This window comes from Rhinoraja longicauda, chromosome 23 (genome assembly GCF_053455715.1).
Source record: "Rhinoraja longicauda isolate Sanriku21f chromosome 23, sRhiLon1.1, whole genome shotgun sequence".
In the NCBI taxonomy this organism is placed as follows: Eukaryota; Metazoa; Chordata; class Chondrichthyes; order Rajiformes; family Arhynchobatidae; genus Rhinoraja; species Rhinoraja longicauda.
The window spans coordinates 12,192,308-12,210,216 of NC_135975.1; the positions used below are offsets into that span (position 1 = coordinate 12,192,308).

The 17,909-nt window shown below is 46.6% G+C and overlaps 1 protein-coding gene and 1 long non-coding RNA gene across 4 annotated transcripts; one reads left to right on the top strand and one right to left on the bottom strand.

Moving 5' to 3' along the window:
- Window positions 1-1,902: 1,902 nt before the first annotated feature.
- On the top strand, window positions 1,903-5,426 carry LOC144605084 (uncharacterized). Its single transcript, XR_013548810.1, has 3 exons — window positions 1,903-2,113; window positions 4,425-4,533; window positions 5,248-5,426. It is a non-coding gene; the product is annotated as an uncharacterized LOC144605084 (long non-coding RNA).
- Window positions 5,427-11,990: 6,564 nt separating this feature from the next.
- LOC144605085 (lectin-like) lies at window positions 11,991-17,078 on the bottom strand. Of its 3 annotated transcripts, XM_078420135.1 has the most exons (5): window positions 16,651-16,780; window positions 16,296-16,440; window positions 15,828-15,968; window positions 13,014-13,125; window positions 11,991-12,173 (listed from the first exon to the last, which is right to left on the bottom strand). In XM_078420135.1, exons 1-5 carry the CDS (start codon window positions 16,662-16,664, stop codon window positions 12,097-12,099), a joined length of 489 nt encoding a protein of 162 aa, XP_078276261.1. In that variant the 5' UTR covers window positions 16,665-16,780; the 3' UTR covers window positions 11,991-12,096. The 3 variants fall into 3 exon arrangements, with proteins under 3 accessions (XP_078276261.1, XP_078276260.1, XP_078276259.1); XM_078420134.1 differs by lacking the exons at window positions 11,991-12,173; window positions 16,651-16,780 and adding an exon at window positions 16,910-17,078 and having other exon boundaries at window positions 12,210-13,125; XM_078420133.1 differs by lacking the exon at window positions 11,991-12,173 and having other exon boundaries at window positions 12,210-13,125.
- Window positions 17,079-17,909: the final 831 nt, after the last annotated feature.

Here is a 17,909-nt window from a genome sequence, read left to right on the forward strand (position 1 = left end):
GACATAGTGCAGAGCAATGTAAAACCAGAAGGCATAGGTTTTATGTGCAAGTGGAAAGATTTCAAGGTGCCAGAGGAAGCAGTACAGACAGGTAGAATTACAGCAGGTCCATAGATAGGAATGAATGAGACGACGTGTAACAAAAGCGGCAACAGGTCTCACTCAGGATGACACTTCTGTTGGTTTAAGACCCTAATTCTCTTTAACTTACAGGAGCAAACAATTCCACAGAACCAGGGGAGACTCTGCAGAACCTTGGAAGCCATGGACTATCCTGCAGACCCTGTCGTAGACACTGGTATTATTATCATCCTGCAAGATCCTGTTACCGGCTTTTCCGTCACAAACTACCATGGGGATGTGCTGAGGTAAGTCCCTGAAACCAGTGATTGCTGGTATTGGAGGTAGGGTAATGACATGGATAGAAAATTGGTTGACAGACAGAAAGCAAAGAGTGGGGATAAATGGATCCCTTTCAGAATGGCAGGCAGTAAATAGTGGGGTACCGCAAGGCTCGGTGCTGGGACCGCAGATAAATACAATATACATTAATGACTTGGATGAAGGGATTAAAAGTACCATTAGCAAATTTGCAGATGATACAAAGCTGGGTGGTAGTGTGAACTGTGAGGAAGATGCTATGAGGTTGCACGGTGACTTGGACAGGTTGTGTGAGTGGGCAGATGCATGGCAGATGCAGTTTAATGTGGATAAGTGTGAGGTTATCCACTTTGGTGGTAAGAATCGGAAGGCAGAGTATTATCTGAATGGTGTCAAGTTAGAAACAGGGAACGTACAACGAGATCTGGGTGTTCTAGTGCATCAGTCACTGAAAGGAAGCATGCAGGTACAGCAGGCAGTGAAGAAAGCCAATGGAATGTTGGCCTTCATAACAAGTGGAGTTGAGTATAGGAGCAAAGAGGTCCTTCTGCAGTTGTACAGGGCCCTAGTGAGACCGCACCTGGAGTACTGTGTGCAGTTTTGGTCTCCAAATTTGAGGAAGGATATCCTTGCTATTGAGGGCGTGCAGCGTAGGTTTACTTGGTTAATTCCCGGAATGGCGGGACTATCATATGTTGAAAGACTGGAGCGACTAGGCTTGTATACACAGGAATTTAGAAGGATGAGAGGAGATCTTATCGAAACCTATAAGATTATTAAGGGGTTGGACACGTTAGAGGCAGGAAACATGTTCCCAATGTTGGGGGAGTCCAGAACAAGGGGCCACAGTTTAAGAATAAGGGGTAGGCCATTTAGAACTGAGATGAGGAAAAACTTTTTCAGTCAGAGAGTTATGAATCTGTGGAATTCTCTGCCTCAGAAGGCAGTGAAGGCCAATTCTCTGAATGCATTCAAGAGAGAGCTGGATAGAGCTCTTAAGGATAGCGGAGTCAGGGGGTATGGGGAGAAGGCAGGAACGGGGTACTGATTGAGAATGATCAGCCATGATCACATTGAATGGCGGTGCTGGCTCGAAGGGCCAAATGGCCTCCTCCTGCACCTATTGTCTATTGTCTATTGCTAAGTTTCGAGATACTGCGTGGAAACAGGCCCACCCGTGTGTGGGACAGGCCCCTAAGGCAGCAACTCTACCACTGCATCAGTGTGCACTGGGAGGCCTGGGGAACATTGCTCTCTGCTGGTTCATTCCCATGAATTCACAGCACAGCCTGTCGTTGAATTGCCTGCGATGAGTCCCTGTGTTCCAGGGTGCGCTTCACTGCAGCTGTGGGCTCCGGTTTCTATCGCTCGGACCAGCGGGTGAAATATTGGGGATTTGGGGGGAAACTCCACATCCAGGAGTTAACACAGAGCTGGGGTTGACATCAAAGTGTTTAAAGAACTAGATCTCTATTTGAAGGGAACAAAGTTGTTGAATGTCTACTTCACTTTGGATGATTTACTGAGTGACGAGCAAGGGGATGAAACACGGTGATGGAAACAAGAGATGAAATACTTTGTTTGTTTCCAGATGTTCTGCAGACGCCAGGCATGTCATGGGCATCTGGCTTCCATCATGTCGTGTCATCACAACGTATTCATTTCCAGAGTGATCGCTGCTGGGTGCGGCCACGGACAAAAAGCTTGGATTGGTCTCAACGACAGATGCAGGGTAAGGTTTTTGGTGACAGTGGAGGCCAATTCTCTGGATGCTTTCAAGAGAGAGTTAGATCGAGCTCTTAATGATAGCAGAGTCAGGGGGTATGGGGAGAAAGCAGGAATGGGGTACTGATTGTGAATGATCAGCCATGATCACATTGAATGACAGTGCTGGCTCGAAGGGCCGAATGGCCTACTCCTGTACCTATTGACACGTTATCTTGCAGGAACACATGACACTGGACAGACCTGAATTTGCTGTTCTCTGCTGATCATCCTCTGACTGTTTCAGAGAGTAGATTACAGTCAACACATTGATGAATCTCTGGTGTCACATCGTTGTTCAGAGATAGAGTTACACATGACGCCCTGCAGAGTAACAGGGTGCGGCAGTGTAATGGTTAAGTTACTCTCTGATATCCCGGTGATCCAGGCACACGAGTTTGAATCCCATCCCAGACACCAGGGAATTTGGATCCAAGTAAATAAACTGCAATCACTCTGGAGAAACAAGTCACCATCAGTAATGGGGACTGAAACTACCGGACTGTTGTAAAAACTCATCTGGTTCACTGTTGTTCTTCAGGGTTAGAAATCTGCCCTCCTTCCCCAGTCTGGCCTCACCAGGACTCCAGAGATCCATCAATGTGTTGACTCGTACCTGCCGTCTGAAATGGTCAGAGGATGATCAGGGAAGGACAATAAATGCAGGTCGGGCCACTGTCACCACGTCCTGTGAACAAATAAAATCCCACATGTTCATGTGTCTGTTTCTGCTCCACATCAAACCTCCTCTCACCCTCCTTCATCTCACACCATCACTGGGACTTTCCTTTCCCCTCATCAGCTTCTCTGTTTTCCCTCTCAATGTGAGATTCTGATCGTTCTCAATGCCCCCACACCACAGTGAGTCACATCCTCAACACTCTGGGGAAAGGGATTCTGTGGACGAGGCTGCTGGGTTGATCAGTGACCCCTTTATATTTACTCTCCCTGCTTTTCGACTACACCACCAGTGGAAACATTTCTCCATGTCGACCCTATTCCATCGCCATGGTTTGAAGGAGTGTCGCGTGACCCCCTCGGCCGCCCCTCACTCAGGTGTCTGCCTTTAACATTCAAGTGTTTATGTAGTTGTGGCTCCACAGTCACAGCAGGTAGTCATTCAGAGAGGAAGAGGGAGAGGGAGATCACCCTCAGCCACTGGTGGATGAAAGGGCACTGGTTGGTCCAAACTATGTTGGTAAGTACCATCTCTCAGTTCTGCAGCCTTCCCTGGAAATATGTTTTCACCTTCACTGGTGTTTCTGTGCCTTTCCCATGTCATGGAGACCAGAACTATGCTCAGTGTCCGAGTGCAGTCTCACCAAGGTTCTATTCCAGTTTCACTCAACTTCTCTGCTTTTCTACTCTATCCCTCGAGAAATGATCTCCACAGCTTTGAAACAATGATGTGAATTCCTGTAACATTCTGCATTAATTCACAAACCCTTTCTCCACACTCCCTGCAGTCGGGTCTGGTTAATCCTTCTCCTGAAACTTTGTAACAAATTTGTCTTTTATTTCTATTGTACATATGCTTTTCAAAAAAAAAAACAAAAAAAAACAATCTCTGAAGTGAGAAGTGAATCATTGAATTTCAATAAGCTGTTGGAGGTCAGTGATAGTTTGGGGTATTCACTCCCCAGAGGAAAGGATCTGCTAAACCTTCAGACATATTCAAAGCCCCTCGAGTCCTTGGGCTGGGAAGTGAATATTCCAGATGTACTCCTGATCTGGGCGGGTCCGTGAAGGGCAAGGAAATGTAAAATTCACCAGAGCCACTGAATGGAGGAACAGTGTTGGTGCCGGTGGGGGTGGAGGGGTGGGGGAGTGGGTGATGTGCTCAGTGTTCCACTCCTCCACACACACAACAGGCTCCGTGCTGCAACGCACTGCCTCCACCTCCTGTTGGGTTTGGCATTCTGTGTTCATTGGTCTGCAGGGGTCTTCAGTTCTTTTCTTCATTGTTCACCGTCTTTCTCTGAGAGATCCTACATTATATTTGTGTTCAATTACCATCTTTTCCTCATTTTCTGAGTTACCATTACCCCTCTTCTCTGACCTTTACTCTCAGATCCTGTCATTTTCATCCCAAGGATCCTGTTACTTCCATGAGATTCCCCCACCCTGCCAGTCCATAGTTTAAACTCCCATCCACTGCCCTACTTGTCCCGGCTGCTCGTATTCTGCTCTCACTCCGGCTCAGGTACAGCTCCTCCCTGTATTGTTCATGGCAGCTGACTCAGCATTCCAACACAATGACTATTCATTTACACCCACAGGAAGGTCATTTCACATGGATCGATGGATCTGCATTGAGATACACACATTGGTGTTGTGGTGAACCTAATAATGCATGCAACGAAGATTGTGTGGAAACGAACTATTATCGTAAGTGTAACAATGACATAAATATTGTTCTGTTGGAAGTTGATTTCAGACACAGTATTGAACAGGAGGTGACCTCCACAGACCTGTTGTTACACAGAGGGAGTGAACCAACCCCGTGGGTCCTGTGCTCTGCAGAACTGGACTGACTGCCCAGCAGTGAGAGGAGGATGTATGGGATGTAATGCAGGAGTCAGGGGAACAGACACCGAGTGTAACTGTGCAGGGGGAATGTACAAGGGGGCAGCAGTGGAGTTAGAGGAAGGTACTGTGGTGAAGGATTTGTAGGGGGATGTCGAGAGGATGTTTCCTTGAGTGTGAAACCAGATTTTCTGGTCATAAATGTAAAATAGCCACCGACAAATCAAAGAGAGAAGAAAGAAAATCTTCTTGACTTTGGCAGGTGGAGCTCAGGAGCACGTAATCGAGGCAGAGAGCACAGATGTACCTAAGAGAGAGGTAGTTGGAGAAAGGAACAGACGGATGTGTGATGGGGTCGGATGAAGGGAGGGGGGAGGCTGGAAACACTCAGTTGGTCAGGCAGCATCTGTGGTGAGAGGAGCAGAGATAACATTTCCCTCAATGAACCTTCTGTTTCCTCTCCACAAGTGCTACCTGACCTATTGAATATTTCCAGTATTATTTCAGATTTCCGGCATCTGCAGCATTTTGCTTGTGGACTAACAGGTAAATGCTTTCATTTTTTCCTGCTTCTAGGAGTCGGATTATGGAATGATAACAAATGTCACGCAAGAAATAATTTTGTTTGTTCCTACAAACGGCACTGAGTTTAGAAGACTCCAGAATGGTCCACTCATCCTTTCCAGCAGTGGATCCAATGCTTTGATTTCTTTGTAGCCGCTCTCACTGTCTGTGGTGACTGTACTCACTTAGCTTCTCAGCCAATAATAAAGAGAACTGCATCATGAGCTGTGTGTTTGGTGCTGTGTGAGTCCAGTTTCTCGCAGCCTTCCTGTCCCACTGTTACTTCCTCCCCACCTCTGCACTCAGTGCTGCGTTGAGGAGAAGGCGGCACACATTTGAACTCTTGTCCTTCGGCCGCACCTGGTGTGTCGGGTCCCGAGGCATAGACACTCAGAACCTTTTTAACCAAGGTGGAAATGTCAAAGTTCAGAGGGCATGTCTTTAAAGTCAGAAAGGGAGATTTTAAGGGAGACAAAAAATGCTGAAGTCACTCAGCAGGACAGGCAGCATCTCTGGAGAGAAGGAATGGGTGAGGTTTCGGGTCGAGGCCCTTCTTCAGATTTTAAGTGCGATGTGCTCGGCAGGTTTACTACAGAGCTGTAAATGTCTGGAATGCAGTGCCAGGGGGGTGGTGGAGGCAGATATGATACTGGTGGTTAAGATCGGCCATTGAGATCCAGGAATGGAGAGACATGGATCACATGCTGGCAAAGAAGATTAGTTTAACTTTGCATCATGTGGGCCAATGGACTTGTTCCAGTTCTAGGCACTGAGCTGGGATTCCATCCCCCACAGTCAGTCAGTGACCACATGAGGCTGTGGTCTACACACTTACTCCAGGAGCTGACCACAGTACAGGCGGGATGCATCCCACACACTGTCCAGCCTGGGGGTTGCTTTCTACAGTGGTCGTGGATCAGCAGCCATGGACAGTACAAGGTACAGCAGGCAGTGAAGTACGCATGCAGGTACAGCAGGCAGTGAAGAAAGCTAATGGCATGTTGGCCTTCATTCTGAGAAGATTTGAGTTTAGGAGCAAGGAGGTCCTACTGCTGTTGCACAGGGCCCTGGTGAGTCTACACCCAGAGTATTGTGTGCAGTTTTGTTCTCCTAATTTGAGGAAGGACATTCTTGCTATTGAGGGAGTGAAGCGTAGGTTCAGCAGGTTAATTCCCAGGATGGCAGGACATGGCATATGATGAAAGAATAGGTCGACTGGGCTTGTATTCGCTGGAATTTAGAAGGATGAGAGGGGATCTTATAGAAACATATAAAATTCTGAGAGGATTGGACAGGGAAAAATGTTCCCAATATTGGGGGAGTCCAGAACCAGCGGTCATAGGTTAAGAATAAGGGGTAGGCCACTTAGGAGTGAGATGAGGAAAAACATTTTCACCCAGAGAGTTGTGAATCTGTGGAATTGAATTATCTACCACAGAAGGCAGCGGAGGCCAATTCACTGGATGTTTTCAAGCGAGAGTTAGATTCAGCTCTTAGGGCTAAGGGAATCAAGGGATATGGGGAAAAAGCCGGAACGGGGTGCTGATTTCGGATGATCAGCCATGGTCTTATTGAATGGCGGTGCTGACTCGAAGGGCTGAATGGCCCACTCCTGCACCTATTTTCTATGTTTCTAAACCGAGGGCAGGTGAGAGTCGCTGCTACTTGCAGCACACGACAGAAACAAACCCCAAGGGGTAGCCTGACTGTGGGCAGCTGTGTTCCCCACTGACCCGCTCAGTGTTAGCAACATCAGTGGTGCTGAGACACTGTATGTCCTGAGAGAGGGGCAATGCAAACTTTATTTATTGTGGTGAAAAACTGGTCTTGGTCTCTGAACCCTGATAGCAGTACGAATGAAAATGGAAACAGGTCACTTGGCAAAGGTAGAGAGTGAAATTAGACATTGCAACTCATTCACCATTCATTGATATGCATTCGTTGAAACATGATTTTTGTTTCTCCATGTGCATTACTGAGAGATTTCAGTTTTGAGTTGTCCCGCTTCAAGTTTATTTATTGAGGTGAAAAACTGGTCTTGGTCTCTGAACTCAGGCCAGGAACAAGTCAGGCTGATGTGGAGACATTTCTTTATCATCACCAGGTTTAAATCCTGGAACACCCTCCCCAATAACATGGGAATGTCTTCCCAAGAAGAATGCAGTGTTCAAGTCAATCTCTCCCCAACACCCGGTTCAAGGAAACAAGGGATGGGCAATAAATGCTGCTTTTGCCAGACACTGACAATTAAACCCGTTGAAATTAACCACAACATTCTGTACTCAAAACTTCATCACTCAATATCCTGACTGATGATGCCTAATGTACTGAAAGCCGTCTTCACAAATCGTCGTACAAATCGAAGATATTTATTCACAAAATACTGGAGTAACTCAGCAGGTCAGGCAGCATCTCAGGAGAGAAGGAATGGGTGACGTTTTGGGTCGAGACCCTTCTTCAGACTGATCACCTGTGATGACTTATTACCTGCCATGCTTTGTGCTGTCTCTCCCCTTTTCTAACTGTTACCTCCCCCCTCCCCCTCCAATGAGTCTGAAGAAGGGTCCAGTATTTTGTGAATAAATACCTTCGATTTGTACCAGCATCTGCAGTTATTTTCTTACAGGTGAGGAGGATTCTTTGACAGGCAGATGGTTAGAACAAAGGCCAGAGATAAAAAAAATTAGGTGTGAGACATGTTTGAATAAGTGAGTTTGGTATTGCAACTGTGCATGCCCAGGTCATGGGTCATTCGGGATAAGCATTCTCGTCAGCTGAGACACTGCGTGAACACAGACCTGCGTTTCATACGTATTTTCCAGTTTTGCTTCTTCGAGGTAAGAAAATACTGCTTTCAAAACTATTAACTGGGTGTATTTATAGTTCATCTGTACAAAACTACGATGATTTTGATGGCTTAATTAGCTTTCCCTTTGTGACAAGAGGCCTTTATGACAAGAGGTGTTGAGTATAGGAGCAAAGAGGTCCTTCTGCAGTTGTACAGGGCCCCAGTAAGACCACACCTGGAGTACTGTGTGCAGTTTTGGTCTACAAATTTGAGGAAGGACATTCTTGCTATTGAGGGAGTGCAGCATAAGTTCACTAGGTTAATTCCCAGAATGGCGGGACTGTCGTATGTTGAAAGAATGGAGCGACTGGGCTTGTATACCCTGGAATTTAGAAGGATGAGAAGGGATCTTATTGAAACATATAAGATTATTAAGGGATTGGACATGTTAGAGGCAGGAAACATGTTCCCAATGTTGGGGGAGTCCAGAACCAGGGGCCACAGTTTAAGAATAAGGGGTAGGCCATTTAGAAAGGAGATGAGGAAAAACTTTTTCAGTCAGAGAGTTGTGAATTTGTGGAATTCTCTGCCTCAGAAGGCAGTGGAGGCTAATTCTCTGGATGCTTTCAAGAGAGCGCTAGATAGAGCTCTTAAAGATAGCAGAGTCAGGGGGTATGGCAGGAACGGGGTACTGATTGTGAATGATCAGCCATGATCACATTGAATGGCGGTGCTGGCTCAAAGGGCCGAATGGCCTACTCCTGCACCTATTGTCTATTGTCTATAGCATCCCATATTTCGCTTGGGCAGCTTTCAGCCCAGTGGTATGAATATTGATTTCTCTCACTTCAGGTAGCTTGGCATTCCCTCTCTCTATCCCCCCACCCAAGTCACACTAGCTTCTCATTTTCACCCTACAACCAGCTAACAATGGCCTGTTTCCTTTATCATCGTTACTTTTTTGCAGATCTTTCATTCATTGTTCTTTATCTCTCCACATCACTGTCAATTTCTCTCATTTCCCTTATCCCTAACCAGTCTGTAGAAAGGCTTTGGCCCGAAACGCCACCCATTCCTTCTCTCCAGAGATGTTCCCTGTCCCGCTGAGTTATTCCAGGTTTTTGTGTCTGTTATCAGCTATCCATGTGCTCCAGAGATACTGCCTGACTTACTGAGTTACTCCAGCACTTTGTGTCCTTTTGTGTATTAACAAAGTCTTGGAGTGACTCAGCAGGTCAGGCAACATCTCTCTGGAGAACACGGAGACGTGAAGTTTCTGGATGGAAACCTTCTTCAGATTCCAATAAGTTGACGGACAGCCTGGGTCAGAACAACTACATGAAATCAATCAGAGACGTACTAATGAAGGATGGCCCTTGAAACAAGTGAAGGAGGAGAGAGAGAGAGTGAGGGGGACAGGGAGAGGGAAACGGAGAGGGAGAGGGAGAGAGAGAGAGAGAGAGAGAGAGAGGGAGAGGGGGAGGGAGAGGGGGAGAGAGAGGGAGAGGGAGGGAGAGGGAGGGAGAGGGAGGGAGAGGGAGGGAGAGGGAGGGAGAGGGAAAGACATGGGGGGGAGGGAGAGGGAAAGACATGGGGAGAGGGAGAGGGAGGGAGAGAGAGAGAGAGAGGGAAAGAGGGGGGACAGAAGGGGAGGGAGAGGAGAGAGAGAGGGAGAGAGGGAGAGGGAGGGGGAGAGGGAGGGGGAGAGGGAGAGAGAGAGGGAAGGAGCGAGATAGGGAGAGAGGGAAGGAGCGAGATAGGGAGAGGGATAGGAGGAGAAGGGAGAGGGAGAGAGAGGGAGAGAGAGAGGGAGGGAGAGGGAGAGAGAGAGGGGGGGAGGGAGAGAATTGGAGATGATTCAAAGTAAAAGGACCAGGAGACGTGCATTAAGACAGCTGCTGACACAAAGCTGGTGGCAGAGGGAGTTGTGAAGAAGATGCAAAGAGACCTCACGGGGAGTGAGACTGAATGAATGTGCAGATGGAATAAAGAGTCAAAACTGTGAAATGATCAACTTTGTAATAAAAATGAGAAAAGGAGAATATTTTTTAAATGGAAAGTGTTCAGGAACATTTAGGATCAAAGGGACATGGATGTCCTTGCACGTGCAAGACTGAAAGTTCATCTGCAGATTAACATGGAGTTGCAGACAAACAACAGTAAACAGATGCAGTTAAACTCATTCGTTTATCAGAATGACAGTCTGATTATCACATCACTCGTAACTCCAGCCTTTCACTGTCTCTTTCACTCCCCACCCCCAGGACTCACTCCCTCTGTACCATTGCCAGCACTGGCCAACCTCCCTCAAGCCTCCATCCTCACCCTCACAGCGGGCAAAATACTCTCTTGAACATCTACAGGTGTAAGTTAGGCATGGGGCAGCATGGTGGCGTAGCGGTAGAGTTGCTGCCTTAAAGAGTTTGCAGCAATACCCAGGTTCGATCCCGACTACCAGTGCTTGCCTGTACGGAATTTGTACGTCCTCCCCGTGAGCACTTTGGTTTTCTCCATGGTCTTCGGTTTCCTCCAACACTCCAAGGATGTACAGGTTATAAGTTAACATGAGAGAAGTGTAAATTGAACTTACTGTGTTTAGGATACTGTTCATGTGCAGGGATACTGCTATCATTGAGTCCATCCTCACCTTCTCTATCATGGTCTGGTTTGGCTCAGCCACCAAGCACAACATCCGGAGGCAGCAACGGATCGTTCGCACAGCTGAGAAGGTTGTTGGCTGCAACCTTCCCCCCATTGATGAACTGTACACTGCAAGGGCCAGGAAGCAAGCGGGCTAGATCATCTCTGATCACTCTCACCCTGGCCACAAACTCTTTGAAGCACTTCCCTCTGGAAGGCGACTCCGGACTGTCAAAGCAGCCACAGCCAGACATAAAAACAGCTTTTTTCCACGAGTGATAGTTCTACTCAATAACCAAAGACTGTAGTCTCTTTTTTGCTCTGGTTTATTTTCACCCACGTTTAGACTGTAATGTTGTACCCTTATTGTTTTGATGTGGTTATGATTTATTCTTAATTGTTAACTGTATGTTTGTGGTGTCATTTGTGAGCAGAGCTTTAAGGCACATTCCTTGTATATGCACATACTTGGCCAATAAACCTATTCAATTTCAATTTAAGTTCAATTCAATCACTGGTCGTTGAGGAGTCGGTGGGCCAGAGGGCCCGTTTCTGTGCTAAACTAAACTAGTTATGTGTATTGTGTTGCAGTCATGTTATGCTGTTGCAAGTAAGAATTTCAATGTTCCGTTGTCGGTACATAAGACAATTAAAGACTCTTGACTCTTCACTCTTGATTTGGAAGGAAGAATTAAAAGTAAAATATCATTTAAACAGAGTGAGAAAACTGAATGTTGTGCAACAAAGGGATTGGAGAGTGGACGACATGAACCGCAGGGTTACATGCTGGTACAGAAAGCAATTGGGAAGCTGATGAGATGTTGGCCTTTATTATGAGGGGGATGGTGTATGTGGGGACGTGCTGCACTTTATCAGTGTGCTGTTCAATGTGGACCTCAAGTCCGTGGACAGATTTGGACTCCATGTTTCGGGAATGAACATTTTCCTTTATTAATTCAAGGTACTTGAATTTATAGGTTTAGCCAGCATTTACTTGCCCATCCAGAAGATTTCTGGGCCCAGTTCATCTTGTGCAGCCCACCCACAGGACTGTGAAAGCTCTCTCCCTGCAACTATTCCACTAACTCCCCATGTATCCTCTCCACAGCCTTTATTTCTCTCCCAGGTGCAGTGTCCGGGACCCGACACACCAGGTGCGGCCGAAGGACAAGAGTTCATTTCGCAAAGTGTGTCCCGCCTTCTCCTCAGCGCAGCACTGAGTGCAGAGGTGGGGAGGAAACAACAGTGGGACAGGAAGGCTGTGAGAAACTGGACTCACACAGCACCAAACACACAGCTCATGATGCAGTTCTCTTTATTATTGGCTGAGAAGCTAAGTGAGTACAATCACCACAGACAGTGAGAGCGGCTACAAAGAAATCAAAGCACTGGATCCACTGGTGGAAAGGATGAGTGGACCATTCTGGAGTCTTCTAATCACAGGGCAGTTTGTAGGAACAAACAAAATTCAATTGTGTTTCACATGTTGCATCATTCCAATATCCCATTCCTGGAAACGTAATAAGAGAAAAGCATTTTCCTGGGAGTCCACAAATAAAATGCTGCAGATGCTGGAAATGTGAAGTGAAGGCTGGAAATACCCAATAGGTCAGGCAGCATTTGTGGTGTGGAAATCAGAAGGTCATTGAGGGAAATCTTAACACAATTTCTCTCTCCGCAGATGCTGCCTGACCTGCTGAGTGTTTCTGTTTTCTGTTTTATCTTTGGTCAAAATGGTTCATCTATTTGCGTCACATCCTCTCGACATCCCACTACGAATCCTTCACAGTGAGATCGGCCCCTGGCTGGTCCCCCCTCAATCTTCTCTCTTGTGGAGAACAAGCCTCATCCTGTTGGATCTTCACTGCCGCTCTGTTTTGTGATAGTTCTCTGCTCCACTGCCTCTCAGTCTTTTATCAAACAGTGACATGGAACGGTTCACACTACAGCATGTCCACTGTAGCCATGATATACAGAGGTTGAGCATAATGTTTCTGTGTTTAATTCATTTTTAAATGAATCTCAGGACATTCCTTTCACTTCCTGTCTGTGTTCAGTTCTTTCTTTATGTGCCGTATCACACTGTACCTTCCTCTAACTCCAGTGTTGCCCCCTTGTACATTCCTCCTGCACAGTTACACTCGGTGTCTGTTCCCGTGACTCCTGCATTACATCCCATACATCCTCCTCTCACTGCTGGGCAGTCAGTCCAGTTCTGCAGAGCACAGGACCCACGGGGTTGGTTCCCTCCCTCTGTGTAACAGCAGGTCTGTGGAGGTCACCTCCTGTTCAATACTGTGTCTGAAATCAACTTCCAACAGAACAACATTCCTGACACTGTTACACTCACGACCATAGTTCCTTTCCACACAGTGTTCGTTGCGTCCATAATTATTAGGTTCTCCCTCGAGCCAGTTTCGGTACTTCGATGAAGATCCATCGGACCAAAAGAACTTCCCTTCCTGTGGGTTTAAATCAACGGTCATTCCTTTTGAAATGCTGAGAAAGCTGCCCCTTAACAGTGCAGGGAGGAGCTGTACCTGAGCTATTAAGCATTTATTACACAGGTCCCTGATAATTTAATTGTATGGGTTCCCCTTATACTGTCTTTTCTTCAGCTTTAGAAACATCGAAACACAGAAAGTTAGGTGTAGTAATAGGCCATTCAGTCCTTCGAGCCAGCACTGCCATTCAATGTGATCATGGCTGATCATCGAAAATCAATACCCCATTCCTGCTTTTTTTCCCATATCCCTTGATTCCTTTAGCCCCAAGAGCTATCTAAAGAGCCTGTCCCACTGAGGCGTTTTTGTAGACGACTGCCTGTGACTGTCAAAGTCATAGCAGATCGCCAAAATTTTATTTTACCCGACGACAATGACCACGACAATGCCCAGTCAGGTCGAGATTACAGCGTCTTCGGAAACATCGTGAAATTCCCACGCTGTCAATGCTTCTCCGGCGTCCCAATTTTCGCAGAAATCACTGACAAGTCGGTAATTACTTGAGAGTTTTGAAATATAACATCTTACCCGGTTACTTGAAAACCAAGCTTCACGGTCACAAGGCATAAACTGGATTGACTTTCAGTTTACTAATAGCAGTATTAAGAAATTTAATTTTAAAAGTGGTTAAATGGATTTTTGTGATGAGTGTGGGCATTCTTTGAAAATGTACGGGAGATGCATATCTGGTTTCTGGGTTGCATATCTGGGTTGGGAGCCCACTTTAAATGTAATCGCTGATGGCCATAAACATCGTGAAAATTCCCATGCTTACCTGACCGTCAAACTGTCGCCTCCAATCTACCTGTCAAATGTCCTGACGGTAAATAAATTGGTTACACACAAGTATTTTATGGTATCTTCAAATTACTTTACTTAATTTAACATTATGCGCTTCTAAATGCATCTAAGACAACCTAGCAAATCTGGGGACAGCTTGTGACAGCGCCCGCAATAAGCAACGATACCTGGCGACAAGCCAGCTGTCACCGAGAAATTTCACTCCGGTTGATTTCTCAGCGACGCGCTGAGATCCACAACGATTCTTGGAAGACTCCTCACGATCGTGCCCGCGACACCCCAGCGAACTGTAGGCGACAGCCTAGTTGCCGGCAGTCGCCTTAAAATCGCCTAAAGTGGGACAGGCCCTTAATTAACTCTCTTTTGAAAACATTTAGTGAATTGGGCTTCAGAGAACTCATGTGATTTATTTCAATTTAATTTCCCCAAATCTGTAAATTCTCATTGTCAGATTCCTTCACAGCTGCTCTGTGACATCGCTCTGCACACCAGCCTTGCCCCGGGTCCTTTCCACATTTTAGGACCAAAACTAATTCAGTTTCAGGAGACGGATTAACCGGAAACCGACTGCAGAGAGGATCGGGCAGAATGAAGGGAAATGCTGAGGCCAGCACTGGTCAGGCATGATCGTATTGAAGGGCAAGGCAGGCTTGAGGGGCCGAGTGGCCTACTCCTGCTTCCATTTTCTCGTGTTGTGTCAGTGCGTATTTTATATTGACACATTGATACAGTATTGACCCCTTTATAATGCTGATTCCATGAGCTGATGAGGGGAAAGGAAAGTCCCAGTGATGGTGTGAGATGAAGGAGGGTGAGAGGAGGCTGATGTGGAGCAGAAACAGACACATGAACATGTGGGATTTTATTTGTTCACAGGACGTGGTGACAGTGGCCGGACCTGCATTTATTGTCCTTCCCTGATCATCCTCTGACCATTTCAGACGGCAGGTAAGAGTCAACACATTGATGGATCTCTGGAGTCGTGGTGAGGCCAGACTGGGGAAGGAGGGCAGATTTCTAACCCTGAAGAACAACAATGAACCAGATGAGTTTTTACAACAGTCCGGTAGTTTCAGTCCCCATTACTGATGGTGACTTGTTTCTCCAGAGTGACTGCAGTTTATTTACTTGGATCCAAATTCCTTGGTGTCTGGGATGGGATTCAAACTCGTGTGCCTGGATCACCGGGATATCACAGAGTAACTTAACCATTACACTGCCGCACCCTGTTACTCTGCAGGGCATCATGTGTAACTCTGTCTCTGAACAACGATGTGACACCAGAGATCCATCAAAGTGTTGACTGTAACCTGCCCTCTGAAAAGGGCAGTGGATGATCAGGGAAGGACAACAAATGCAGGTCTGGCCTGTGCCCAACATGCGCCTGAAGTCCCACAAACCCTTCTGGTCTTCAGCCAAATCCCTGGAAGACTTTGATCCCAAGACTGAATGGCGCAGAGCCTGTAAAGACCAACTTTACACCAAGACCAACAACGTAGAGGACATAACAGACCCCACAGTGAATCCACCAAGATTTGACCTCCATCGCAACCAATGGCTAACGCTGAACAGGATCATCACCCTCCATGCAAGAACAGCCCATCACCTGCACGTGGGGAATAACAGACAGCCCTACTTGCGCCTGCGGATATCCAGACCAGACCATCCCACACATCCATCCCATTCATTGAGGCTTTTCCCTGGTTACGTCAAGGCCATGCACCCAGCAACTGATGCCGCCCTGGCTTGGATGTCTACCCTTGACCAACAACTGTAGGCTGTGCACGCCATTCGCAAGACGAAGAAGAGGAAGAAGTGCCGTGACAATCTGTAAGCTAACGTGTCATCGTGAACTGTACCTGGTGTCTGTCGTTTAGGCCAATCCAAGTTCTTGGGTTCCTTATGTTCACTGCAGCAATCACTTTGGTAAAGAATGTGTTCTGATCGCTCGAGTGCACACTAGCCATATGTCCAGATTGTTTTTGCTTCTTGCAGAACGCCTGTAAACAAACAAAATAGTTTATCTGTTGTAGTGAATCAGTGTGTTCCATCCTCTCACAAGCCTCCAAATAAATCATCCAAAGTGACGTTGAAAATTGGGGAATTTTATTCCCTGGATGTGGAGCTTCCCCCAAATCCCAATATTTCACCCACTGGTCCGAGCGATAGAAACCGGAGCCCACGGCCGCAGTGAAACGCAGCCTGGAACACAGGGACTAATCGCAGGCAATTCAACGACAGGCTGTGCTGTGAGTTCATGGGAATGAACCAGCAGAAAGCAATGTTCCCCAGGCCTCCCAGAACAACCACTGGTTTCAGGGACTTACATCAGCTTCTGACCAGGTCCTTTTGTCACAGAAAAAACGGTAACAGGAGTTTAAGGCAGGAAAATAAAACCAGTTTTCATCACACTGCCCTTTCACTATGTTGCGCATTTCAAGGTCTCCTCCGGTCCCAAAGTATCGGTCGTTTCTGTCAGTTAAAGAGAATTCAGATTTCATCATCATATATATACAGCCGGAATCAGGCCTCTTCGGCCCTCCAAGTCCGCGCCGCCCAGTGATCCCCGCACATTAACACTATCCTACACCCACTAGGGACAATTTTTACATTTACCCAGCCAATTAACCTACATACCTGTACGTCTTTGGAGTGTGGGAGGAAACTGTTAAACGAACTCACCGACCAAAGGGCATTCTTCAGCGAGTCCCATTTGTCTGCTTTTGGCCCCTATCCTCTCATCGTTTCCTATCCATGAAACTGTCGAAATGTTTTTAAAACATTGTAAATGTACCTGCCTGTACCACTTCCACTGCCACCCTCATTGTGAATAACATGCCCTCCAGGTTTTTCTCCCCTACACTGTGATATCTATGTTCTATTGCTGCACCTTATTAATTTTTAACCCCCCCCCCCGCCTTATAACTCAAGCCCACCAGACCTGGTAGCACAATTTCCTGGTGGGATCTCACCAACATCCTGTACAGCTGTAACATGGATGACATCTCCTTTAATTTTCGATGAGGGCAAGCGTGCCAAACACCTTCACCAGCTGTAGCACGACTCTCACAGAGCTGTGTTGTTGTGCATTAACGTTTCTCTGTTCCACAACAACGCGAGAATTCTGTCACTTGAGTAAAATTAGATTTTTACCCTCATGACCCTCCCACTGGTCACATGCCACATGCACACACACATACGCACCACATGGAATTAAAATTAAACTGCCCCCTCCATTAACTCCTTTAAGTCCAGGCTCAAAACCTATTGCTACTCCTGATCATTTGAGGCCCTCTGAGGCGGCGCTATGAACTGTTTATGTAAGTGCTGTAATGTTTGCCTGCCATTGTTTGTTTGTTCTTAGTACCTGAACTGATGTACAGCACTTTGGTCAATGTGAGTTGTTTTTAAATGTGCTATACAAATAAAATTGACTTGACTTGACCTACTGATACACTCGGTGTGTGCACTGACATAACATCATGTGCACACTATAAGAAAATAACTGCAGATGCTGGTACAAATCGATTTATTCACAAAATGCTGGAGTATGAATGTCGACTTCTCCAACTTCAGATAGCTCCTCTGTCCCTCCCTTCCCCTCCTCCTTCCCAGATCTCCCTCTATCTTCCTGTCTCCACCTATATCCTTCCTTTGTCCCACCCCCGACATCAGTCTGAAGAAGGGCCTCGACCCGAAACGTCACCCATTCCTTCTCTCCCGAGATGCTGCCTGACCCGCTGAGTTACTCCAGCATTTTGTGAATAAATCATGTGCACACTTCTTTCTTCATCTCCCCTCCCCCTGATCCCCTCCCTCAGTCCACCTTCCTCGGACACATTTGCATCACAAACACGTCATGTGGTTGCAAAGTGATGAATTTGGAATTAAATGCGACTTTTAAACAGGCATGGGGATCGGCAAAATGAAAAAAGAGGGGT